The following is a 27,879-nucleotide window of genomic DNA, read 5'->3' as shown; positions in this document are numbered from 1 at the left end:
AGTTTGCATGCAGTTTCCTTCAGCACACGAACCCCAGATCTGACACAAAAGAACAAATCCTGTACGACTCTGCTTACAGGCACCTAGAGTAGTCACATTCATGGAGACAGGAAGTAGAAGGCTGGTTGCCAGGAGCTGCGAGGGAGGGGAACGGGGAGTGGGTGTTTAATGGGCAGAGTTTCCATTGGGGAAGATGAAAAAGTTCCAGAGGTCAATGGCGGTGATGGCGGCACAATGTGAATGCACTTAATGCCACTGATTGACCATTTTAAAATGGCTTACATGGGCCAGGCGTGGTGATTCATGCCTGTAATCCCAGCACTTTGGGAGGCTGAGGCAGGTGGATCACTCGAACCTGGGAGGTGGAGGTTGCAGTGAGCTACTGCACTCTAGCCGGGCCACAGAGCGAGACACCGTCTCGAAAACACACACACACACACACACACACACAAAGGCTTAAATGGTAAATTTTATGTTATACACATTCAAGCACAAGTTTTTTTTGAAAAACAGCAGATCTGCAAAATGCCACTCCTAGGTCTGTGGCTTTGTTCTCACACTGACGAGCATGCCAGTTTGTCTCTGCCAGGCAGTTGATCAACCCTCAGCGTTCCCTGTGCTTCCAGCAGTACAAAGGCCCAAGCTGTGTCTCAGACACCAGGCTCATAGCTCCCTGAGGCTGACGCCATTCATGATCCTGGTGGGCCACGCAGGGTAAGGACGACTGGGCTTCCTACCTGAAGCTCTCCAACTGCACTCATGTTCCAGAAAGAACCTCATCTCATCTTCCGGGGGGCGCAGGATTGTTTCTGCTGGCATTTGGTGCCAGGATCCCAGGTTGACTCCAGTTGTCACAAGTCCTGGGTTTTCTCGACTCTAATAGAGTAACCCAAGCAAAGGGGCACTCCCAGAACACCCGAGGGGCTTTCCTTCGCCGCTCCTTTGGTTTTCTTGGATTCTCTGCTTAGAAACCTACAATGTGGAATCCAGTCATGGAAGCCGTCACAGAATAGTTTTTTTTTTTTTCTGGTCAAATTTACTACACGATAAATTAGCATATTGTTATATAATCATTTCAGTATAGAGTGTATAACAGCATGCACGTCTCTGTCCCCCAGCCCGAGAAACAGCACATTCAGCATGCGCCACTAAAGCTCCTGGAGTGAACCTCCAGCCCTGGTCCTCGGCCCCTGCCTGGAGAGGTAACCATCTGGATTCAGCGCTCCTGGCCCTCTGCACTGCTCCATACTTTCATACTCATGTTGGAAACAATGAGTAGTGTTGTGTTGTTTGCTTGAACGCTCTGGATATACCAGCGTCATACGGGACATATACTTCTGTGGCCAGGTGTTCTTCTCTCATCCTCATGTCTTTTATCTTCATCCATTTTGACGTGTACAACTCTAATCCATTTATTTTTACTGCTCCCTAGAACTCCACTGTAGGGCACTCCCATGTTATCCCCTCTCCCGTATATGGAAACTTAGATGTTTTCATAATTACAAACAAATGCCGCAGTCAACACGTGTGCACGTTCATTTGCACGCCCATGGCTGGAACTGTGGGGTCAAGGATGGGCAGATGTTCAGTTCTACTCAGAATGCCCCTTTACATTCCAGTGTGGTGGGATCGATGCCCATGCCCCCTGGCAGTACTGGAGAATTCCCACTGCTCCACATCCTCACCAGATTTCCAGATTTTCTGTTGTCAGACTTTCTAATTTTTGCCGATCTCATGGGTCTGTTGCGCCATGGTAAACAAAAGGGCCAAGAGGCCTTATACCAACACCATCTGTCTGCCACAATTCCACCCCCACGCCACCCCACTGTACACCACTACCTTCCTACACTTATTTCCTATTCTCTTCCTGGACTCACCGCATTTCTGCCACGCTGGCCTCCTTGATGTTCCGTGTACGCACCAGGCACTCATGCCTTGGAACTTTTGCACTGGCTGTCCCCTCTTCCACAAATGCTGTTCTCCAGATAGTCATGTTCTCTCCTTGCTTTCTTCAAGTCTCTGTGCAAATGTCACCTTCTCCATGCAACCTATTGGTGCCACCTTATTCACAACTGTACCCAATCCTTGCTCCTGGCACTTCTCCTTTATCACCTACACCTTTATCACCTTCTAATAACCTATGTGATTCACTCACCCGTTTTATTTGTCTCTTTCCATCAAAATGTAGTATCTAGGTGGTGAGGGATTTTTGTTGGTTTTGTTTACTGGTATTTCCTGAGTTCTGAGGAGAGTGCTTGGCACATAATAGGTGTTCAGTAAATACTTGCTGAACACATGGAAGGATGAATGGAAGGATGGATGGATGGATGGATGGATGGATGGATGGATGGATGGATAAATGAATAGATGGATGAAGGGGCAGATGAATGGTAGACGGACAGATGAAGGGATGAGTGGATGAAGGAATGGATGGATGAAGGGATGAATGAGTGGATGGATGGATGGATGAAGGGATGAATGGAAGGAAGGAAGGAAGGAAGGAAGGAAGGAAGGAAGGAAGGAAGGACGGACGGACAGATGGATTGATGAAGGGATGGATGGGTGAACAGATGGAATGATGGATGGATGGATGGCTGGATGGATGGATGGATGAGGGGATGGATGATGGATGGATGGATGGATGGATGGATGGATGGATGGATGGATGGATGTCTTAAAGCTCAAAGTCATTTGTGCTACTATTCACACTGGCTGCAATTTGTGAGCTTGGAAAACCTGTCCTTTTTTCCAGCCTGAGGTAAGATCCGATTCTTCACAAGGCTGTTTCACTACTGACATGTTTTCATCAGATACGTTTGCATGTTCATTAACTCACGTAAACATTATTAAAAGGACTACATAAACAGCTTCCTACACGTTTCCTCTTGCTTTCATTCAGGTATAATTATATGAAAACACAATGTACCATATGTGCCAATGGACCATTCCCTTTCTTGTGCTTCCAAATGACAATTCTCCTCTGCAAACACACTCAGATACAGGTCTTTACATTTCTCCTTCTACTCCAAATCCAATCTGCCTTTTTAAGACAAAGATCTCAAAGCCCCTGCCCAATGATATGGGAGCCAACAATGTCCATTCTCACCCTAATATGGTCTAGGAACTCATTTTTACCTTTAAAAGTGCCTTGCAAATTGTAAAAGGGTATTCAAAAATGGTTATTTCCTCCTTCACTGTCCCCTTGTCACAACTATTCAAATAGTCATAAACATTCAATGCTGCCAAACATGATGGTGATTTCCAATCCTCTTCACCCTACCCAAGTCCAACATGTCACCCCTCCAGTTCTATGTCCCCTCACACAGGAAACAGTCAGAAACAGGCACAAGTATCCCCATAGCTGCAGAGGAATCAGTATGCTGAAGGTCACTGAAAGTGACTGGCCAGCAGCCTCTAAATCATTTTTATTTTCTTCCTGGCATACTACTCGTCTAGATCTTCCAGCCTCCCTTGCAGTTAGGTGTGGCCATGTGACCGAGTTCTAACACAGTGGTTTTCAACCAGGATAATTTTGCCTCCCAGGGGACATCTAGCAATGTCTGGAGAGGAGGCATCTGTGGTTGTCACAACTGGAAGAGAGAGGAGAGTTCTATGGGAAGCTACTGAGTCTCTGAGGCCAGAGAGCATCCTGCTGAACATTCCACAATGCACAGGACAGCTCCTCACAACAATAAACACCATTCACAGGCTTTGTGGCTTTGTTCTAACCCTGGTTAGCCTTTGGCCAGCTCAAATGCCCATGGTGCCAAAACCCTACACTCACCCGGTACTAATAGTTGAGAAACCCAGTTCTAACCAATGGAATGTGAGCTAACGTGTTGGAGCCAATTCCATGCCTGATCCGTAAAAACCAGCCAAGTGCACTTCTCCAAGCTCTTTCCTCTTCCTTAGTCTTGGTGGAGACGATCCCAGGCACCTTGGAAGCCACACACTGAATACAACGAGGCCACAAAAATGGGAAGAGCTTGCATCTGTCACTGCTTGAATGAGAGCTGTCTGCCCATCAATAACACACATTTTACACTAAGAAATAAACTAGCATGTTAGAGATCTGGATTTGTTCAAGATACCAGCTGGCATTAGCTAACTCAGTCACAAATACTTTTGCTTGTTTTCTTGAATAGATTCTCCAATGTATGGAGCTATACTTGAGTCAACATAACCTGGGGGACATCTAGATTGGCCAGTCCTATTTCAAGTGGGAGAGGGACCTCCAGGGTACATTTCTCTGGAAATCAATTTATAACTGATATAACGAGCTGGCTTATGCAGAGACACAGCAGGGGTCTGTGGGCCCATTTAAGTCTCTGAGGAACTTTTGAAATCAGGACTCTTTACATAAGCTCTCTACAGTTCGCCTCTGGCCAATCCAGTCCTATAGGACTTCAAATTTGAATCTCTGTACTCTACATTCTGCAAGTTTAGTCGAATATATCTTCTCTTGCCCAGTTATCTTAACCAGTCAGAGCTTAGTAAAAATAAATGCAAGTTCCTATTTCTTTACAGATTTACTATATTTGTCACAAGGAGTTTTTGCAATTGTAGTGATCATTTACTGAGGAGGTTGCTAAATTTAGCAGATAAAATAGAAGGACATACTCACACTAAAAAAAAAAAATTATTCTATTCATTGTCCAGCCAAAACTTAAATTTAAATAGGTTTCCTGCATTTTATCTGGCAACCGTATTTACTGAGCATTTATATTTTTTCAGGTACAACGTCTGAGATACATTCAAATCCTCAAAATAACACTGAGGGTGGCACCACTATCATCTCCATTTTCAAATGGGGCAACAGAATGCAAAAGGCTATGTTCTCTCCCTGGGTCATAGCCCACCTGCCATTGGCAGTGCCGGGATCCCAAAGCAGCCTGGCTCTTCTGGCCTGGTCCAGTGCTCAGAGGCATGCCCACAGGCAGGATGTGCTCAAGGAATGCTCCCTATTTCACCACCATTCCTTTAAAACCTACAGAAAGCATAGTCTATTTTTCTAATGGGCAATCATCAAAATATAGTAGCTGTAAGGGAACCTGAAGATGTGGTGAGGATGGTTAAGAATGTTTTATTTAAAACTTTCATGTTTTGGAACTATTGTAAAATATCCATAGTAAATATTTCCTTTTTTAAAGCTTGCATTTCTCTCAGAGATAAATGGATGTGATCCAGTTTTAGAAAGTCTTAGGAGGTGACTCGGTGCAAACATCAGGGGCACAGACGTTGAAGTCAGATGGGAGTGGGCTTAGATTCTGGTTCCGCCATCTCCTGGCCGTCCTGACGTGGGCAGGTTACCTGGGCACCCTTCCCACTGGCAGTTTGATGGCCTGCAAGATATGAAAGCAGCAGTCTCCGTCTGAGGGCTTTGTAAGGGCTTAGTGCAGAAGCAGGTGAGGGAGCGTTACCCACCCTTTACATATGGGAACCTGGGGCTCACAGTGACTCACCCCAGGACACGCCGCAAACTGGGGGTGCAGGTGCTCCCAGAGAAGAAAGAAACAACAGGCTGGGTGGGAACCAAGAGCTCAGGCTCAGGGAGGGACAGACTGGGGGAGCCCTCAGCCTCACCCCCCAGGCCCCAACATGCACCCCATCCCCGTAACAGCAGCAACCAAAGAACCTCATCCCACTTTATTGCAAGGATTTCCCTCCTCTGCATTTCTTTAGTGGCTCCTCCCAGGGAATTCAGGACTCATGACTTGAACCAGCAGGACTCATGAACTGTAACTGCAGCCACCCACTCCTGACTGCTTTCTCGGGATCAGAAATGCCACACTGGGATTGTGTCACTGGGCAACACCATCCCAGGAGTCCCTGCACCTTCAATCAAAAAGACAATGGGAGAAAGAGCCTGATCCTAACCTGGAAGCGTGATCATCACTCCACACTCAAATTCTTTACATTGTTTTTTTTTTTTTAATGTTGAAATCACTTTAAAATCTTGATAAAGAGAAGTGACGCCTCTGAGATGTTTCTGTGACACTGTTTCTGCAGTGTCTGGAGGTACCAGATGCTCTCACTGCCTTTCCGGGAAACCGTGCGGCCCACAGGCAGCCACCTCTCACCAGTGAGGCTTCCTTGTGTCTCCAGGGCCCCTGAGCTGGTAGCCATTCATCATACTTGGTTTTGATTCAAAACATACAGTCATCGCATAGGGTTATAAATTCTATATCTTGGGGGATAGCTGGTAGGAGTTCTTATCAGTTAAAAAAAAATTCTGAGAATATACTAGACATATGACAAATAAAACCTGTATTTCTTTTAAAATTCAGGCACTTTAGGCGGGGTGCAGTGATGCCTGTAATCCCAGAACTTTGGGAGGCTGAGACAGGCAGATGACTTGACCCCAGCAGTTCAAGACCAGCTGGATAACATGGTGAAAATCCATCTCTACAAAAAAATACAAAAATTAGCCAGGTGCAGTGGCTCACATGTGTAATCCCAACACTTTGGGAGACCAAGGCAGGAGGACCACTTGAGTTCAGGAGTTTAAGACCAGCCAAGGCAACATGACAAAACCTCGTCTCTAAAAAATACAAAAATTAGCCAGGCGCAGTGGCATGTGCCTATAGTCCCAGCTACTCGGGGGACTAAGGCAGCAGAACTGCCTGAGCCCAGGAGGTAGAGGTTGCAGTGAGCTATTGCACCACTGCACTCCAGCCTGGGTGACAGGAGTGAAACCCTGTCTCAAAAAAGAAAAAAGAGCTGGGTGCAGTGACACATGCCTGTAGTCCCAGCTACTTGGGAGGCTGAGGTGGGAGGATTGCTTGAGCCCAAAAGGTTGAGGCTGCAGTGAGCCGTGATCATGCCACTGTACTCCAGCCTGGGCAACAGAGTGAGACACTGTCTCAAAAAAAAAAAAAAAAGAAAAGAAAAAAACAGGCAGGTTTGTTGGATGTAGGGATATTTTTATGCACTATAAATCATGTTGTTATAAAACTTTCAGGAAAAACACACAAATAAATTATCAATGATTACAACTACAATGAATGCACAAGGTTGTACCTAGAAACTCTATACCCCCAATTCCTCTTTTGGGGGCCACTTTATGAAACAAATCACCCCCAAACGTACTGGCTTACGACAATGAGTTACTCTACAGTCCCACTGGCCAGGCTCCAGTGGGCAGCCTCACTCACGATGTCTTGTGTGCATGGTCAGTTGGTGGTTGGGGCTGATGTCATCTTACCGGGCTGGATATCCATGGGGTCCTCCTTTACTCCTAGCCAGGTGCTCAGCTGGGATGACTGAGGCTGGCCCCTTTTTTAGCCCTTTCCATGTGGCCTCTTCATGCCACCAGCTTGGACTTCCTCACTACATGGTGATCTCAGAGATGTCTGCATTTGTTACACATGGTGACTGTAAGAGAGAAGCCAAGAAACCAAAACCTTTTAGACCATAACCATCCCACTACAACCAAACACCAGAGAAAAGACTGTGGCTCCAACTCTAACCCCATCAGCAAAGAGGAGTGGAAAGCTAGACAGACCCCCTCAGCCTGCTGCAGGAGACGCCACCCTGAACAACATGATGGTGTCAGAGAAGGTACGGCGGGGAGCAGACAGTCATCCCTGCAGGACAGCAACGAGCTCTCTCAACAGAGCATCAGCAGAGGCCACCTGGGAGCCTGAACACCTACACTACCCACCCCATCCACCACCCAGGGGATAATCAGCACTGCCCTCTCCCCACTGGGGTTGTCAAGGTTGAGTAAGAACTGGGACATTCGTCACCTTCCAGTGGTAAGACGCCTCCACTCCACAGTGCCAGTGGAGGCCACGTGAGGAGCACCTCCTCCCAAGCCAGGGTGGTGGCAGCAGAGGCCACTATAATAGAAGATTTAAATAAGCTCCAGATCATAGCCTAACCCCCAAAACGCCCATGTTTCAAGAAAAAAGAAAAAATCATTCATCATTCCAAGAACCAAGAAAAGCTCAATTTGAACGAGATAAGACAATCAACGGTTGCCAACACTGAGGTGACACAGATGTTGGAATAATCTGAAAAAGACTCTGCAGGGGCCATCAGAAAAATCCTCTAACAGGTGATTACGAACAGGCAAAAAAACCATGAAAAATAGAAAACTCAGCAAAGAAGCAGAAAATGTAAAGAAGAATGAAAGGGAAATTTTAAAACTGAAAAATACAGTAACCAAAGCAAAAACTCATTGAATGGACTCAAAAGCACAGTGGAGAGGACAGAGGAAACCATCTGTGAACCCGAAGATAGAACAACAGAAATTGCCCAACTGAACAACAGAGAGAAAACAGGTTTTTAAATAATATATTAATACAGCCTCAGGGACCTCTGGGATTATAACAAAAGATCTAATATCAGTGTCATTGGAGTTCTGGAAAGGGAAGAGAAAGAGGGCAGGGCTGAAAAAGTATGTGAAGAAATAATGGGTGAAAATTTCCCAAGTTTGGCAAAAGAAGCTGAGAGAACCTCAAACAGAATAAACCTAAAGAAATCCATGCCAAGATAGATCACAGGCAAACTTCCAAAAATGAAAGACAAATAAATCAAGGAGAGAGAAAACACACCTTACTTACATTGGGGAAAAAGCAATTCAAATAACAGCAGATTTCGTAAGAGAAATCAGATTTCATCATGAGAAATCTTGACAGAAGGAAGAAAGCACCACAGTATATCAGGGGCTAAAAGGAAAAAACGCTGTCAACCCCAAATTCTATATCCCGCAAAAATACTCTGCAGGACTGAAGAACAAGACTTCAGATGCAGGAAAACTAAGGGAACATGTCACCAACACACCTACTCTAAAAGACTGTCCAAAAAATGCTCTTGAAACAGAAGAAATTAATCAAAGAGAGAATAATGGAACATCAGGAAGGAAAAAACAACAAATGAAAAAGAGAAAATGTGGGTAAGTATAACATATTTTCCTTCTCTTGAATTTCTAGAAACAAGTGTACAGTTCCTTAAAGCTGGGGTCCCCAAAACCCCAGGCAGTGGGCTGGTTGGTACTTGTCCGTGGCCTGTTAGGAATCCCAGGCAGAGTAGGAGGTGAGCAGTGAATGAGCATTACTCTCTGAGCTCTGCCTCCTGTCACATCAGCCACAGCATTAGTTCTCATAGGAGCGCAAACCCTACTGTGAACTGCACATGCCAGGGATCTAGGTTGTGGGCTCCTTATGAGAATCTAATGCCTGATGATCTGAAGTGGAAGGGTTTCACCCTGAAACCATACCCCCAGTACCCATCACCCATCCCCCAGCCCCACTCCGTCAACCCTCCCAACCCCTCATTGAAAAAATGGTCTTCCACTAAACTGGTTCCTGGTGCCAAAATGGTTGGGGACTGCTGCCTTAAAGGGTCCAAGTAGGCTCATTCTCACCCAGCAGTCTGCCTGCTGCAGGGCTCATTTATGAGGCCAATTATTTATCCAGGGCTCATTTAAGAGGCCAATTACTCGTCTGAAGCTTCTCAGATTGTGGTCACCGCACCACCAGCATCAGCATCTCCTTGCCATGCTTGCTTAAAATGCTATATCGTGGGCTGCTCACCAAACCTACTGAACCAGAATTTATACAGGTGGTCACAGAACTCTGGGTGTAAACATGGGCTTCTTACATACACTAAGGTTTGAAAAGTCCTAAGATGTCAGTTGACCTTTAGTTAACAAAGGGTCAAACTCAGTCACTCAGTGTTAACTTAGGAGAAAAATGAGAACAAACTGTTTTCACAGATTCCTGGCTCTTGGCAATCCAGTCGTCCAAGACTGGAATACATTTCAAGGTTAAAAGAGTAATCAATGCCCCACCTGCAGTCAAGGTTACACACCCATGCACGATGGCAGGTTGTCCCAGAAGTGTCGGCTGGAGTCTAGGCCACCACAGAGTCGTCTGTCATTCATGTGTGCCTGCGTTTCTTACTCTCTGAAATGGGGGCAGTCTTTCCAAACTCGGGGTCAAAGCGAACAGCAAAAGAGGTGTGCCGTGCACAGGCGTGTAAACGATTAGCTTTTACCTAAAGTGCATGTTTACGCTTTCCTTAAAGAGGGCCGTCGTATCGCCCTTTTTTCTTTGAAATGTAACGTCTGTCTCTGTATTCTTCACACAGAATCCTAGAAAACCAGGCATGATAGTTAAAATTAAATGTACGCCTTAATTTACCCAGCCTTTTCTGCAGAGTACTGATGAAGGGCAGTCCCTGGTGTCAGCGGAGGCAGGAAGAGGCGGGGAAGAGCCCAGGACCCACCACAGAGCTAACCAGGGCGATGTGCGCTCCACCAGCTAGAGCGCAAATCCTTCGCCCTATGCCTAGGACTGCCCCTCCAGGTACGCCTCCAAGTCCCCTCCGCCCACGATGTCTCTCCACGTTCCCTCCTGGAGATGCAGCCTTAGGTCCTGCCCCTCCCGCAGAATGGTTCAGGGTGACGCGCAGCTACAGTGTTGCAGGACCCGCGCACGCACTCCCTCTAACTAGAGAGGAGAAGTCTGCAAACTGTCATTATTAAAAGAAGGCTGAATCTGGGAGTAAACGCCTTAAAGATGCGGCAACGGGAAGAAGGAGTTCAAACTATTGAAAAATTTGTCCACCAGCCAACTCGCGCTGGCGCCGCCTGGGTGATACCAGTGCCCGGGCGATGGGTTCGCCTGCCTCCCTGGCCGAGAAAGGGCTGTGCCCCAAAGCCCTGTCCTGTGCCCATGACAAGTGCGTCCCGGCCAGGCCCTAGCCCTTCCCAGGGACCGCGACAGGGCTCGCAAGGCGCAGCAGGGTGGCTGCCCCAGCTGGGAGCGCACGTGGTGCGAGGCAGGCGGGTTCCTCCTCACTGAAGTCATGGACTTGGCTCGCTGCGGAGGGACCGGCGCGCGAACGTCGCTTGAGCCAAAAAAGAAAAAGTGCACACAATGTGTTTCTTGTTAGGGTCTGCAAGCCGGGCCTCGGGTTTTGCTTTTGGTGCCACATTATAATATTAAGATGCAGTTTGATTCCGGACAAGCCCGCCCTTGTCGCTGGCTGGGGTGGATTCCCACGGGTGCTGGGGGGCAGAGGGGGGCGGCCTGGGTGCTGCGCTGTGGCGCGGAGGCGCACAGCGGATGGAGGGGGGTCCCTACAGGACCTAGGCTCCCTGCGGTGGCCGGACCCCAAGACTCGCGCCTCAGGGCGGCGCAGACTCGGCGACGCCAGCGCTGCTCCCGCCAGCTCGCAGGCGGCCCAAGATTGTTTTCCAAGACCTTATCTCTCGCTCAAGTTAATTTTCTTTTTTAATGTGGGGACCGGAATAAAAGACACAGGAAAATCCTTTGTGAAAACTAAACGCAGCCACAAATCGGGGCACTTCACAGCACTTGTAACAAAATATTTGCAGTGCCCGTAGTTCAATCGGCCCCTCCGCCAAACTTCCCAAACTTTGCTTTCTTTGAACCAAGCTGAAAAGTGATCTCCCTAAAAGGGGATCAGAAGTTTGCAAGCAATTGGATTTAGCACGGAGTTCTACCTGGTGCTCTAGAGAACTCTGGGCACACAGGACGGTGCGGGAATCCTGGAAGGAATTACGGCCCGAATGGTGGCAGGGCAGGGGAGGAGCCACTGTTAAGCCGTGGTAGTCGTTGAAACGCTTTGTTAATGCCGTTTATTAGCTGTGTGCGACAAGAAGTTTAAGAGGTTAGGCAGGTCTTCAAAAATATCCAAAAAGAGAAAAATAAACATTCCCTCGTTTGCTTTTTGTGGCTTTGCTCATTTTCTTCCCCTGGAGTGGCCCTTCATCTAAGCCTGTTTTAAACCCAAAATCGGTTATCTGGTTTCAGGGTAAGGGCTCCCTCTTGCCAAGGTATTAAATAAACAAGTAAAGCAAAAACTTGAATCCTTATGTAATCCAGATGCCGTTTCCTCGAAAACCACAACAAATGCTGCTAAACCAGATAACAGGACCGGGAACATTCGGCCCCCCAACCCCCACCCCACAACACACAGCCTCCGCCCCCAGCTTTAGAGCCAGCAGAGGACATTTATGTTCAGGAACTCCTCTCCAAGGCAGACGATAAATAATTGCTACTAACACTCTCAACTGCAGATGAGCACCCTTGAGGGATCCGGATGCCATAAACTGTCCGGGAATGTTGGCATCTGGTTCTTAAAGCCAGGACCCAGGAGGCGTCTGCGTCTGCAAGCTGACTTGGAAGTTTCTGGCCTCTTGATGTTCTCAGGCGAAAATGGTGCATTAGAAAGGGGATTGGTCTGGCCCGCGCTTTGTAGTGGTAATGAGGGCGCGAATCGCGCTAGGCTCTGCGCGCGCGAGGCTCCGCTGAGGACGAGGGCTGGGGCTGCACATCTTCCCGGCTCCCCCAGGGCAGAGAAAGGGACTGTTCTGGAAAAAAAAAAAAATTAATGGTTTATGCGCAACCTCCCAGGGTTCCGAGGAGTTAGGCAGTAGGACGGTGTGGAGGCGGGGGTGGGGTCTTTCAGTCTTTCAAAGGTATTTTTAGGAGTCCAGCATCAAAGCCATCCGGCGAGAAACTGAAATCATCCAAAGGAACAAATAAATCTCGCCATGCGCTAAGACAGTGACCTTCTCCCCATCCACCCTTCTCTCGCGCCAGCCCCACCCCGAACGCCTCGGTTGCAAAAACAAAATAAAGCAAAACCTTTTGCTTTGGCAACCTCTAAGCCATATTATGCCTCCTTTTGCAAAAGGAAGATTTCTTTCTTCTCCCTCTCCCGGCATTTTTCCTTCGTCCTCTCTTCCTCCCCTCACCCCGCCCTCCCTCAACCCTTTTCTTTTCTTCTCGGTCCTCCTTCCTTCCCGAAATCACTCGAAACTTAAGACGTGCAGCGGCTGCAGGTGCGCGCGGGCCGGCGGCCGGGCCGGGGCGAGCCTGGGACTGCCGGGCCTCGCAGGCATTGATCAGCTGGGCGCGCGCGCTGAGTGACGGCGCGGTTGCCATGGCAGCCGCCTGAGCGGCGCCGCGAGGACAAGGCTGCAGGGCGGCGTGAATGGGCGGCGTCACGCGCCTGGCGCCAGAGAGTCTGCTCCGGGGCTCCGGCTCCGGCCCCGCCGCGGCCTGGCCCGCGCGCCGCCGCCGCCGCCGCCGCTGCCAATTCATCACCTGTCAGGGATCACTCGCGGGGTCACGGGCGGAATGGACACAGCTGTGAGAACAAAACCCGGGAAAGAAAGGCGAGCGCTCCCCATTGCGCCAGATGTGCAGGGAGGACCTTGAGACGCGCCCCCCGCCCCCGCAGGCTCCTCCCGCCCCCCGGCGCATCACGCGGGGGTGGCAAAGGCGGCCTGGCCAGCGTTCGAGCTCCCCGCCCGGAGCTGCTTCTGATTACCGCAAGGGGCCCGGACGCGAGAGCCGCCGCGGGGCCTGCCTTAGAGGCGGAGTGAGTGAGCCCTGGAGCCAGGCTGGGGGACCTTACGGGCAGGTCTGTCGCTGCCACGGGGTGGGGGCGTCCCGGTGCGGAGTCGAGGGGGACCGCACCAACACCTACCAGCGGAAGCCCTGCACACCTTCCCACCGTCCGCGGATCTAGCCCGCCCTCCAGCTGGGGCCGTTTGAACTTTGGAGGCCTCAAATGCAAACCCACCTAAGCCACCAATTGACAGATTTTGACGTGCCTTTAAAACCACCTCGAAAATGCTGCAACACGATTTTCCCCCACGAAAGCAATTTTTAAGGTGATTTCATATTGGGCGTGCTGAAACAGACACATTAGTAACTTAGGCCTTGTTTAAATCATTAACTTTAACAGCTTCGTAATCCCCTTTAAATGATCTTTAAATGAATGTAAAACTGGGTAGCGTGCCAATAGAATCGAATTCAACACAGCCAGGCAGACTGGACTCTGACATGGCAGCTAAAGAAACACCAGAAAACTTTCACCATATTTAGCCATTTTACTACATCAGGGTACAAAAATGATCATGGGAGAAGGCACTGCCTTAATCAACTTTGCAAAGTGTAAAGTGAAACCGCACAATGCTCATTACCGCCCAGCCCAGAGCCTGGCTGTGGGGATAATGAGGCTGGCACGGATGTTAACATACGGTGTCCTTGGAAAAAGCTAGGAATGCGTCAGTATCGAAGAGCTGCAATGTCCAAGAATCATAAGTAATAATTTGAGAATCCCAAAGATGTTTGTTTACATTGGCTATTATTGTAAAATAGTCAAAGTATAACATCATGAACCAAAATAGTGTCAAAACAAAATCTGTTCCACTGTGGCACGTATGTGACAGAAACACATGCACACAAAGTACATCAAAAGGCTCGAACTGTGGGAGGACTCGGATAGTAAATCACTTCCAGACTTAATATCAGAAGAGATACGGTGCGTTCAACGCTGTCAGGGACAGAGTCGCAGGCAGCATTGCCGGGCCTTGGGAAGGCCCTCGGCAAATTTCTGGCTGGACAGGAAACCATTCACCTCCTTCCTCCAAACTGAGGGGGGTTGATTTCAGGAAGGTGATCTCCACCTCAGCGCCACCCACTCTGCTTCCCTGGAGAGGCGTCCTGGGGCGCACAGCTGTCACGTGACAGCCAGAGACCGCTGGCCCCACCAGCTGATAAATTAATCATTAAGTGAAGGAAAAAACAGTTTCCCCATTATTGAGCTTTTCTTTCAGCCTCTAGGCCTGCCCCTTCCTCTTTCTGAAATGCAGAGGAGGTAGAGATTGAGGCAGAAAGTAAATAAGATTTGAATATTGCCTTTCCTGGGGTTTTCTAGTTCATTGTTTTCTGGAGAAAATATTTTCAAAACAAGAAGGTGACATACTGTGATCAGGACAGAATTCTAGATAAGCTAGAATTATGTGAGAATTAGCAAGGTATTTGAGTAAATAGCTGCAAACTTTTTAAAATTTAGACTGAGTTCTTAAACATTCTCAGCCAAAACAAAACAAAACAAAACCTTGAACCTGTATTCAGCACTAGTGCTGAAAAGATTCCAAACCTCATATATGACAGTATTTTTTTTTCTTAGTGTGAAGATGTTAATCAATGGCTAGGGCCACCTATCTGTCACAAAGCTTTGAAACTCCTCTAGGTGTTGGAATGTGACACCAGAAATCACAATTCTTGCATAATTAATCACATTACTTTGCCACCTACACTGAAGGGCACAGACCGGCAGCCTTTCAAGGGCAGTGTATGTAAATGTAGTTTCAAAATGCAAATTCTCCTAATTATTTCCGATTAATACTATCATTAGAATAGCCCTGCCTCCTTCTTGAAAAGGAACCCTGAAAGCGCCCTGTGAGAGCTCCTTAGCGACCGGCGAGGTTGGGCATGGCTTCCAATAAGTACTCATTTTCCTGAGTTTACAGTAATGCCTCCCGCGCTGCTCCGGGTTGCAAAAACCCACACTAAGCCTGTCGTCGAATGCATGCGTGGGTGGTTTGTTTGTGTTAACATAACTTTTCCTTATCTGAAGAGACGAACTCACTCTACAAACGTGACTCTTCAGTGACAACCTAATTTGCGTTTTCACTTTCTTCTGAAATGCTTTCTATCTTTCCTCACGCTCTCCCTCCGATGGGTTGCAGTGAACTGTGGCTTCCCCCTGCGGTGCTGAACTCGCCCGTGTAGCCGTGATTTTAGGGCTGCCAACAGCTCCAAGGTGTGCAAGGCTTGGTCTGGGAACACCCCCAGGGCAAGGGTCCTGCCGCGCGTTTGGAATTAGAATTAAGAATGCACATTTAGGCGCCCAGGGTCTGCCCCCTCCCCCTTCCTTCTTCCCCTCCCCCATCTTCCCTCCTCTCCCTCCTCCTCCCCCCCTCCTTCCTCCTCCTCCCGCCTCCCGCCTCCCCGCTCCCGGTTCCCCGCTCCCCGCCCCCAGCCCGCCTCGCGCTTACTGTACTGTACTCTATTTACCACCCCAGCTGGGCTCGCGTCCCGCCCACCCCGCGGGGATTGGCTGCGAACGCGGAAGAACCGAGCCCACGCCCCGCGCCCGTGCTTGCCAATGAAAGCGCCCGCTCGGCTTGATGGACGCGCTTCCTTCCACCAATGGGGACGAAGGGAAGCCCGAGCGTGTGGCCCCGGCGAGTGCGGATAAAAGCCGCCCCGCCGGGCTCGGGCTTCATTCTGAGCCGAGCCCAGTGCCAAGCGCAGCTAGCTCAGCAGGCGGCGGCGGCGGCCTGAGCTTCAGGGCAGCCAGCTCCCTCCCGGTCTCGCCTTCCCTCGCGGTCAGCATGAAAGCCTTCAGTCCCGTGAGGTCCGTTAGGAAAAACAGCCTGTCGGACCACAGCCTGGGCATCTCCCGGAGCAAAACCCCGGTGGACGACCCGATGAGCCTGCTGTACAACATGAACGACTGCTACTCCAAGCTCAAGGAGCTGGTGCCCAGCATCCCCCAGAACAAGAAGGTGAGCAAGATGGAAATCCTGCAGCACGTCATCGACTACATCTTGGACCTGCAGATCGCCCTGGACTCGCATCCCACTATTGTCAGCCTCCATCACCAGAGACCCGGGCAGAACCAGGCGTCCAGGACGCCGCTGACCACCCTCAACACGGACATCAGCATCCTGTCCTTGCAGGTAAGACCTGCTCCGGGGCCCCCGCCCCGCCGCCGCACACTCCCGCGGTCGCCTGGGTTGTCACTAGGAGATACGTAGCCCAGACGGTGACTTTCGCATGAGCTATTTAACTTTATTTTCATAAGAATCTGCCGTAGATTGAGCTGTGCGTGAAATTGCTAGTAAGTTCTGACATGTTAATGCGTCTGTTTTTGAATCTGAATTGTTACCATAAACGTGTTTAATGGAACTTGCTGGTCTGTGGACTACTTCAAAAAAACAAAACAAAACAAAACAAAAACCCTTTCTACTTAACATTGTCTTAACCTCGTACTCTTTATCCTCTTTCTCTCCAGGCTTCTGAATTCCCTTCTGAGTTAATGTCAAATGACAGCAAAGCACTGTGTGGCTGAATAAGCGGTGAGTGTTTGCTTGTGCCACCCGTGGGTAAACTGCCCTTCTGTGTGTGTGTGCGTGCGCGCATGTGTTTTTGCTTGTGTATCTGTAAAATGTCTGATTTGGTAAATGCATGCTTACTTCGCGGTGTTAGCCGTACTACATTGTCTCACTAGACATGAAGGAGCTTGTAGTTCTGGGTACTCGAGATCACAGAACATTTTCCTTTAAAAGGAAATGATGCCAATAACTTACTACGAAGGCGGCCGAGGAACGTGTGTATTGGCTTTGTAGCAAATGTAATGCCCTGGCTCTTCCTACGATTCCTCTGGTACTACTATGAGGTACTAACCTCCACTGTAATTAATCTTATCGCCACAAATTCCACAGTGATCCTGCTTCCCTAAAACTATAGTCCTCTGGGATTCTCTGGGCTAGTTGAGGATTGCTACCCTGTGCCTTAGACCCTGTGATGTGGGATCCCAGACTTCCCTATCTGTTAACTAAAGGGCTGTTTTCAATCAAATAATTGTTACAAGAAGCAGACTGGCGCCTGTAGCACTGCTGTTGGAGATCCAAATAGGAGATTGGGTTGGGAAGTTTTTCCCTTGAGTCTCTGCTATTTTAATGTTTAATTTGCGCTGTCGAGGCGAGTGTGTGTGTTGCATCTGGACGCCAGGGTTTGCCCAATCTTTGAGTGTTTGGTTAAATGTTCAAACTGTGGCTTCCTCCCGGCGCCAGTCTGCCCGCCTCTGCCCTTAGGTTACATTCTCTTAAACATGCCTTTCTCTCCCAATCTTTTGCAGGTGTTCATGACTTCTTTTTTTTTCTTTGCACAACAACAACAACAACAACAAATCCACAGAATCTTTTAAGTGCTGAACTTTTCAACCATTTCACAAGGAGGACAAGTTGAACGGACCTTTTTGAAAAGAAAAAAAAAAATGGAAGGAAAACTAAGAATGATCATCTTCCCAGGGTGTTCTCTCACCTGGACTGAGATATTCGTTATTTATGAAAAAGACTTTTAAATGCCCTTTCTGCAGTTGGAAGGTTTTCTTTATATACTATTCCCACCATGGGGAGCGAAAACGTTAAAATCACAAGGAATTGCCCAATCTAAGCAGACTTTGCCTTTTTTCAAAGGTGGAGCGTGAATACCAGAAGGATCCAGTATTCAGTCACTTAAATGAAGTCTTTTGGTCAGAAATTACCTTTTTGACACAAGCCTACTGAATGCTGTGTATATATTTATATATAAATATATCTATTGAGTGAAACCTTGTGAACTCTTTAATTAGAGTTTTCTTGTATAGTGGCAGAGATGTCTATTTCTGCTTTAAAAAGTGTAATGATGTACTTATTCATGCTAAACTTTTTATAAAAGTTTAGTTGTAAACTTAACCCTTTTATACAAAATAAATCAAGTGTGTTTATTGAATGGTGATTGCCTGCTTTATTTCAGAGGACCAGTGCTTTGATTTTTATTATGCTATGTTATAACTGAACCCAAATAAATACAAGTTCAAATTTATGTAGACTGTATAAGATTATAATAAAACATGTCTGAAGTCAGTACCTGAATTCCGAGTGGTTTTTAAGATCTCTCTGGCACTCACTCGCTCTTTTCTCTCTCTCTCCCTCGCACCCCGACACACATTTTCTTTATCCCCTTCTCCCTCATCTCCCCACCAGCATCCCCGAAGCCTTTACTTGTGTACAGAGAATCTCCTTATCAGATGTGTGGTAAGGCAGAGTGCTGAGTTGACAGGGACTGGGGAGGCTCTGAGCACAGAAATGCCTCTGAGTCCTGAAGGGAAAGCTTGGTTCTGTGCCTTAGGGCTGAGTTTAAAGCCAAGAATGAGTTGTGGTTGTGAGTCTGGGAGTGTGGAAGGACTACCTGTGTGAGTGGGCGTTAAGACGCTTCTCCGGAGTAAATGAAAGTTAATCAGGAGAAGGAAAGAGGCTGTACAGAATTCAGAACATGATTTCAGATTTAAGGGAAGGCAGAAACACCCGAGGGTTACTATTTGCCCAGGGAACTAAGCTGTCACCTGGCCCCAGGCTCCTGATGCCTCCTTGGCTTCGCCTTTGTCCACACCTTTAGCCCCCCCGCCAACCCCACCCACCCCCAGGCCTCCGGAGACCGGGCTGGGCCAGACGCATTTTCCCGGACTTTTCAATCGCCCTCAGCCTTGACGGCCGCCCTGGACTGGAAGGAAGAGGCAGCGGGCAGAAGCCCTTCCAAGCCAGAGACCGCGGGCGGCCACGTGCTCCGGACCGGTCTGCGTTTTCGGTCCCAGGGCGCGAGGTGGGCTGACAGGGCTCTGGAAGGCGGGTCCCAGGTGGACGCGAACCCGGGGAGGAAGGGGTCCGGGTGGGGCAGCAGCTCACCTGGGGCTCACCTGGGGCCGAGCAGGTGTTCGGGCGACGCCACCGAGGAATCCCCGCGTCTCCCCGCCCTGACCCCGATCGGCCCCCGCGGGCGCTGCCGCTGGAGGAGGGCGGGGGCTGTGGAGCCGCGGCCGCCCGGATCGCCCTGCGGACCCGCGCCGGGGACGGGGCTCTGCCGGGGCCAGCGCGGGGCCGTCGTGTGGTTGATCATCATACCTGGAGGGCGCTCTGAGGGCCGTGGGGGCGGCTCCCCGCCCCAGGCTACCCGGGGACCTGTCCCCCAGGTCCCCGCCACCTGTCGCCAGCCGCGGCCCTGGCCGACCCCTGCGCGGCGGGGAGGGAAGCGCGCGCTGGTCCCAACCCGACCCCGGCCTCGCCTCCGGGAGGGGCGCAGACGCCGGCCCCACGCTCGCTCCCCAGTCACAGGGACCCGCGCGTAGTCCGCTCGGACGGCCCTGGGGAGCGTCCCCGGACGGAAGCAGTGCGGGCGGGACCGTGGGGCGACCCGGGCCCTGCCGAGCCCCTGCCGGGCACGGCTGGCGACGTTGGCCCCGGGACCTCGGGTAGCCGCCGCCGAGGCGCAGCGGCCCCTCTCGGAGGCGACTTCCCGCGGCGCCCGACGCGCTACCCGTCTCCGGCCGTGGAGCCCGGGCGCCACCTGCTGGCCAGTGCGAGGACGGCGGCTCGCGCGTGCGGCCTGGTGGGCCTGGGGCCTGGGCACTGGGAACAGGAGGAGCAATCCGTGGGAGGAGGTCCCGGGAGAAAACGCCGGGGAGTGCGGCCTTTCCAAATGAGTGCTGCTCCAGCGTGTTTACAGCCGTTTCCACGTGTGGATCTCATGTCATCTTTACTACTGCATAGCATAGACAGGATCCCCTTTTGCAAATTAGTACCTGCTGCCAACCTCTAAGCTAGGTGCTGTCCCGGAGATTTTTTAAAAGATCAGACAGGATCCTGGCCTCTAAGAGACTATGCTTGGATTGTGGGGATAAATGAATTGTGAAGTCACATGAAAGTCAGAATGCTTTCCCTTCTCTTTCCTGGAGGTTTTGTTTAATTTTGTTTTAATTTTTCTGAACTGCTTAATAACTATTAACCAAGAACCCCAGTGTTAGTTAAAGCAGTGGGAGGTGGCAGTCGGCCTCCTTTTCTTATTCCAAATCCTAATGAGAATCAATCACATTTCCTCCATTCATTAGGATGTGGCTGTAGGCCTCTGTTGTAATAGATACTGTTTCTCAATTTTTGGAAGAGCCCTTCAATTGCTAGGCTTGTTGGAAGGAGTTTTTTTTTTTTAGAATTTTAAATCATAATTTGTGAGTCAACTTGGTAAAATACTTTTGACTGCATTTACTGAGTATTTTTCTCTGGTGGATTACACTGATGTTTCTGATGCTGAACTAGCCATGCATTTCTGAAATAACTCCTACATGAACATCATGTATCATTACTTTTTATATCCACCGTGGATTCTGTTAGCCAATATTTTATTTGAGATTTTTGAAAATGAAATGGAACTGTGATTTACTTTCTTGTATTGTCTGTAACTGGTTTTTGAATCAAGATCACACTAACCTCAAACAACAAATGTGCAGGTCAGTTTACATTTAATTTTAGCTTTCAAAACCATGGCTATATCCTTGAAGGTAGGCTAACATGTAGTCTGTCTATTTCAGAGGTGAGCAGTGAGTAGACAACAGCACGCAACCAGGCAGTGGACAGATGAACTCAGTCCAGCGCTTTTTCAGGAACATAAAAGGGACTTTCAAGTAGAGGGTGAAGATGTAGGACTCTAATAGAAAATAATATTCTTGTCAATAAGGAGCTGCTTTATAGAGTTTTTAAAATCCACAGCTAATAATTTATGTGGCTCTCTGCATGGCAGGTGCAGAGCCATCCCAATCCCTTCAGAATGCTTTCCCTTCTCTTTCCTAGAGGTTTTGTTTAATTTTGTTTTAATTTTTCTTTAATTTTTGACATCCCACACATCCTTCCAATTTTTGATGCATTCTGCTACTGGAAAAGGGGCTTCAGATTTTGAGTATCTTTCTGGATGCTGATCCTGTCTAAGTGTTGGATGTTTTTCTATTTCATCGTAAAGATAATTTGAAGGCCAGAGGCGGTGGCTCACGCCTGTAATCCCAGCACTTTGGGAGGCCAAGGTGGGTGTATCACTTGAGCCCTGGAGTTCAAGACCAGCCTGGGAAACATGGCAAAAACCCGTCTCTACTAAAAATACAAAAATTAATTGGGTGAGGTAGTGCACGCCTATAGTCCCAGCTACTCAGGAGGCTGAAGTGGGAGGATCTTTGAGCCCAGGAGGTCAAGCCTGCAGTGAGCCATGATTGTGCCACTGCACTGCAGCCTGAGTGACAGAGCGAGACCCTGTCTCAGAAAATTAATTAATTAAATTAAAGATAATTTGAGTCAGAGGCAGCATAAGTTGAGAAGCTCAACAACATGTGTTTTGTTTATTGCTGACTAAAGTAGGCACTGTGAGGAGCACCGCCTGAGCACCACACTGTGAGGAGCACCGCCTGAGACTGTAAGGCAGGAAGGAGATTTTCCAGAGGCCCTGAAGGAAGATGCAGTAGAAAGTGGGAAGAGCGTGCACACATTTGTGGCAGTCCTGAATGAGGGCACCAATCCCAGTAAACTAGGGCATTGGCCAAACAGGAATTACAGAAAAGTTTTTACAACCCTGTGAAGCAGGGCATTGAAACTGATACTGCCACCCAGGACCCTGGAAGGCCTGAAATCTCAGTTATAGATTAGAAAAAAATAATACTCACTAGCTCAGGAAGATCATAAGGAAGCTTGTGTGTGAGCCTGAGCTCAAGAGGGAAATGAAAATCTCCTCTGAAAATTTTTACCCATAAACATGCCCTTATGGGCAATGGAGATTCAAATATGTACTACCCACTTGGTTTGAGAAATTTTGATGCTGAGAAATTAACACAAATGGGTTTCTGGCTGGTGATACCCCTAGAGTGCTTGGAAGTGGTACATGCAAAGCTTCTCTGGAGAGAAAATTTCTCAATACAGACTACACAGAATGCATTTCTGAAATAACTCCTCATTCTCACATTTTCATGGTTGGGTGAAAGGCAGTTTATAATTCAAATATTTTAAAAACACTGAAAACAATTTACCATGAGAGAATCAGTAGCTAAAAGGAAGAGAAAGATTAGAAACAAAAGATCTAAAATGTCTATAAAGTAAGCACAACTAAGATGATTAAAGAAATTTAAAAATTAAGCAAGAACATAAAAAATCACAATATACAGTATTATATATAAACGAATGGGCAGATTTGAAAATGAACAACATCAAAGTGCTCGCATATGGTTATTGAAGTTGAAAACTCAATGGTGTATAAAACCCAGATTAAAAACTACTGGAGAGAGAATTAATGAACTGGAAGATGAACCTGAAGAAATTACACAGAATGAGCACAGAGAGATAAAGATAAGATAAATATGAACTCAAGGTAAGAGACAGAAAGGATAGAGAGAGAAACTCCAACAAGTATGGCAGACTGTACCAACTGGTTGTGGCAGTAGAAGGGAATCTGTCACAGTAAACATTCAAGCAACTTAAATGTTAGACATATCTTAAAGGCTGTTAGTCAAGCTAATATTCTGCACATATACATGTTTTGTTTTGTTTCAGACAGGGTCTCTCTGTCACCCAGGCTGGAGTGCAGTGGCATTGATCACGGCTCACTGAAGCCTCAACCTCCCTGGGCTCAGTTGACCCTCCCACCTCAGCCTCCTAAGTAGCTGGGACTACAAGTGTGCACCACCACGCCTGATTAACTTTTTCTTTCTTTCTTTTTTTTTTTTAGAGGCAGGGTCTCACCATGTTACCCAGGTGGTCTCAAACTCCTGGGCTCAAGCAATCCTCCTGCCTTGGCCTCCCAAAATGCTGGGATTACAGGTATAAGTCACTGCACCCAGCCCACATATACATGTTTTAAAAATTAAGACAAAAAAATCCAACACAATTAGAAATAGGAAAACAGTAGCAATAGAGTTCACAGATAAAGTAATCAACAGCCTATAAGCATTCAAAAAGATGATCAATTTCACCCATAATAAGACAAATGCAAATGAAAAACTATATAACAATTCTCACCCAGCAAATGGGCAAAAATCCAAAAGTTTGGCAATATACCCTGTTGACAAGACTGTGGGGGAAACAATCTTGTATATTGTTGATGATAAAATACTCTGACCCCTGTGCAGAGGAATGTGGTGATATCTAGCAAAATTGCATATGCATTTACTCTTTAACTCAGCTTTCTCACTCCTAGAAATCTATCCCAAAATTACATTGCAAAAGTATGTAATACTATATGCACCAGGTTAATAGATTTGGCATTGTTTTTAATAGCAAGTGACTAGAAACAACCCCAATTTGGGACTGTTTGGAATACTAATACATGGTGAATACTAATACATAGTATACTAATACATGGTGAATACTAATACATAGTATACTAATACATGGTGAATACTAATACATAGTATACTAATACATGGTGAATACTAATACATAGTATACTAATACATGGTGACGTACTGTAAAGAGGAGATCTTTATATACTGATATGGGCTTTCCAGAACAAAGCATCAAATGAAGAATGCCTAATGCAGAACAGTGTATATGGTGTGCTAGCTTTTCTATGAGAAGGAAAGTGTAATAGTAACACACAGATTCATATTTGTTTATATTTTCAGAGAAATAAAGTGGAAGAAAAAACTAAAATAAATAAAAATGGTTATTGATGGGAGAGGCTAGAATAGAGTAGGGGAAGCAATGTTAGAAAGAGAGTATTGTATTAACTGTAGTATTTCTGGATGTACATTCCATGTCAATCTTTCATTTAATGGGTTTACTAAACTTTGACGATCATTGTCTAAATCAACTACTCCTTTAGTTATCACATTACAGTGAATACATTCGTCATTAGAAATTGCAACATGGTGGCCAGGTGTGGTGGCTCACGCCTGTAATCCTAACACTTTGGCAGGCTGAAGTGGATGGATTGCCTGAGCTCTGAGTGCAAGAGCAGCCTGGGCAACACGGTAAAACCCTGTCTCTAATAAAATACAAAAAAAAATTAGCCCCCAGGCATGGCGGTGTGAGCCTGTAATCGCAGCTACTCAGAAGGCCGAGACCGGAGAATCACTTGAACCCAGGAGGCAGAGGTTGCAGTGAGCTGAGATCGCACCATTGCACTCCCACCTGGGCAACAGAGAAAGACTCCATGACTTTCTAACTCTTTCAATTATGGTTCTCTGAAATCCAGCTCATACTGGAAAGTCAGGAGAATGCTTACTTATTTCTCTTTAATTCTCCATTTTTACAATTACATTGTATTAAATGTGGTATTTCTGAACGCATATTGTCATATGGTTTTGACTTTGAGATATGTAAGTGCTTTTTACAAATTAACTTTTACAAACAATATGTAAGTAGGAAAAAATGACAACAAATGGGCCTAATTATGTCTCAAGTTAGTAACATGCACACAGAGGAAAAATGACCCCAGCTGACCTTCGACAGTTTCACTGTACATTCCCAGTGAATCTATTCTAAGGACAAAAAGAACTGCAAAGAAATCATAAACTTCATTTAGTAGTCACATCACTAGTAATAATATTGGTATTGTTACTTTTGAACTATTATATGTATATTGTAGGATAAGCAAAGAAGTAATTATACTAATGTCATTAGGAACCAAGATTTTCAATGTAAGAGAAATGAAACATAAGTATAATGTTCAAGAAGTAAAAGCTCTGAAATCTTATATTTGAACTGAAAATATCAACTTAAATGTATTTTTCTTCTTTTTAAAAAAATTTTTTATAGCTTTCCACTGAAAATGCCAGAAGCAATGACATCCAGGTGATAATAAGCACCCGCTTACACCAGTTTGTACCATCCAATACCACTCACCACTAAAAGAAACCAGAGTTTTTTGGAGAAATGGCTGATTCCCGATCTAGGACAGGAAGTAAAACTAAAAATAAAGAGGAGACAAAAATAAAGCAAAAACGCTTTGGATACCAATGGAGGTTTCTAGGGCACCAGCACATTCTAAAAATGGAGAATTAAAGAGAAATAATTCAGCACTTTCCTGCCTTTCCAGCACGAGCTGGATTTCAGATAACCACGATCGAAAGAGTTAGAAAGTCGCCATGTTGAATCCCTAACGATGAGTGTAGTCACTGTAACGTGGTAACTAAAGTTGTAATTGATTTAGACCATGATCGTCAAAATTTAGTAAACTCAGAAAGTGTAAGGTTGACAGGATATTTTGTAATGAAATAATCAGGCTGTTAATAAAGAAATGATCACCTGAACCCACTGATCAATCTCTAAAAAACAATCAACTGGCCATGAGGTATCTCCTGATGGGACATGATCGACATCCGCGACACTTCCTGTGAAGTATTCTTAGGGAAGAGAAATGAGTAAAAATTCAATCTGGGATAACATCAATCCCTGAGACCTAACTTCTTGTCTATGGGAAACAGGAGAGAGCAAGCAAAATGGGATCGCAGGAAGCCTTCAGATAAACCCGGAACAGGGTATTCTTGAACAACCGGCCCAACCTTCCCAAGAAGCCGACGACGAAGCAGCAGAGGCCAAGCACTAAAAACACTTAAAATACCATCACCAGATGCAATGAATGGGATTTGTCTGGATCCTGAAACTCTAAAGGGACTTTTTTTTTTTTTTTTAGATTGCTGGGGAAATTTGAGTGAGGGGTGGGTATTATATAATATTAAAGATTTTGTTTCATTATGTGTCAAATTGGTATTTTTGAGATGCATACTGAAGTTTGTAAGGAGAAATGACATACTATATAATGTTTGCTTTAAAATCCTCCAGAAAAAGAAAAAGGGAGTAGGGCTGGATGAGACAGATATAGTGAAATGCCGCCACTGTCACCGCTGAGTGACAGGCACATAGGTGTCCTCCGTTCACTCCTTTTGCATATGTTTGGGAATGTTTGTGACAAGTAAGTTAGAAAAATAACCCAGTCCTCTGTCTACTGGAACACAGAGATACCCCCACTGCCCAACTCTCTGAAAAGGCCCCGGCCTCCTGACACCCTGCTTGGCACCCTCGTTCACTTCCTCAAGATTGACCTTGACTGAGACAGCAGTTGAACTCCCCACCCTTCTGGCTCTGAACTACTTTCACACCTACTGAGGTGCTGCATCGCTATGACAGGGGCGCCTAGCATGGATCTTAGCATTTGGCAGCAAAGAAAAGTGGCCGAGGCCTAGGAATGTCCTGGCTTCCCTTCCTGTTCTGCCCGCTGCCATTATAAGTAGAATGGCGTGCGTATTTCCACGTATATGATTATGCCACCTCTTGGAATGTGGTCTTAGTTTTAAGTAATTCTCCACCTAGGGACAACGCTTTTAACTTTTATTTTACAAACATAATCTTCTAAATAAGCTCTAAATAAGTTTCATCAGTTCTGAGAGAAAGTTCTTAAACACACAATTCTTCAATATTTGATGTTTCAAAATCCTGTGGAAGCAAGTCAGGCAGAGAAAAGGGCAAGGCCATTCTTAATGTTGTAATTTTACCCGAGTTCGCCAAAGCCTACCAGGGGAGGGAAAAAAAAGACTCCTAAAAAATGTCAACTGAAACTTTAATTGCCTGAAGTAAAATATTTTAAAGAGTGAAATTTTCAAGTTTAAATTTAATCCAAACCAGTTAAGTTGATCCAATCTAAAAATATCTTGACTGGGAAGGAAATTTTTGGACAAGTTTGTCAAGTCCTGGCTTTGTACCTGACGATGACTTTTAGGGAATCGTCCCCAAACAAGTAGATGCCCTTGAGTGCTCTCCCTGCAAACCGCGTTTGCTGCAGGGGCAATGCCAACTCACACAGGCCAAGGGGTAAAAAGCAGGACTCTTCCTGCTAATTATTTTTGTTGTATAATCAATTGTCTACAGGAACAAAACATCCACCCCAGCGAGCTGCTCCTGCAAAAACAAGGGGACCCCTCTTCCGATGGGAAGTCTCTGATCTGTCGATGCAGTTACATTGATGTAGCAATTTATTCGGCAAAGATGCATGGAACTGCGCCAGGCGTGGTTCTAGGTGCTGCAGACACTGGGATGAAACAGCCGGGATCCCTGCCCCTAGGGAACTTGCATTCCAGCAATGGGAGACAGACCATGAGTGTGTCTCGTATGCATTCGAAGACAAATAAAGCAGGGAAAGAGGAGACAGATCCTAGGTGACCAGCTATGAAGTATGAAGGTCTTCCGTCCTCAACCTCCGGTTGCCGGGACCCTGCCGAGCTCAGCTGAGTCGGTGTTAGCATGGCCCGTGGGGGGCGTGAGAGAGCAGCTGCAGGGGGGCGGCGGGAGGAGGGAGCGGCCGTAGCCCGTGTGCTTCCCAGGAGGCTTCCCGTCCACCTGGGGGTCTCAGCAACCCCGCCCAGCACCTCTTCACCCTGGCCTCCCTGTGGCTGCGCCTGAATCCAGACTGCGCTTTTCCCCACGCTCAGAGGACAAGCCTGATGCCCCCGTCCCGGAGCCTGCGGCCCCTGCAT

The 27,879-nt window shown here is 47.2% G+C and overlaps 2 protein-coding genes across 2 annotated transcripts; one reads left to right on the top strand and one right to left on the bottom strand.

The window, feature by feature from the left end:
• Positions 1 to 456: 456 nt before the first annotated feature.
• LOC107127179 (uncharacterized) lies at positions 457 to 27,879 on the bottom strand. Its single transcript, XM_065526558.2, has 7 exons — positions 27,499 to 27,879; positions 27,109 to 27,182; positions 19,300 to 20,085; positions 12,039 to 12,346; positions 11,477 to 11,618; positions 7,205 to 10,099; positions 457 to 5,342 (listed from the first exon to the last, which is right to left on the bottom strand). The coding sequence occupies exons 1-4, from the start codon at positions 27,877 to 27,879 to the stop codon at positions 12,043 to 12,045; spliced, it is 1,545 nt and encodes a 514-aa protein (XP_065382630.1). The 3' UTR covers positions 457 to 5,342; positions 7,205 to 10,099; positions 11,477 to 11,618; positions 12,039 to 12,042.
• ID2 (inhibitor of DNA binding 2) lies at positions 16,062 to 18,469 on the top strand. The gene is made up of 3 exons (XM_005576613.4): positions 16,062 to 16,519; positions 16,855 to 16,918; positions 17,701 to 18,469. The coding sequence occupies exons 1-2, from the start codon at positions 16,172 to 16,174 to the stop codon at positions 16,909 to 16,911; spliced, it is 405 nt and encodes a 134-aa protein (XP_005576670.2). The 5' UTR covers positions 16,062 to 16,171; the 3' UTR covers positions 16,912 to 16,918; positions 17,701 to 18,469.

Source organism: Macaca fascicularis, chromosome 13 (genome assembly GCF_037993035.2).
Source record: "Macaca fascicularis isolate 582-1 chromosome 13, T2T-MFA8v1.1".
Lineage (NCBI taxonomy): Eukaryota > Metazoa > Chordata > Mammalia > Primates > Cercopithecidae > Macaca > Macaca fascicularis.
This window is presented reverse-complemented; position numbering and strand designations above follow the sequence as displayed.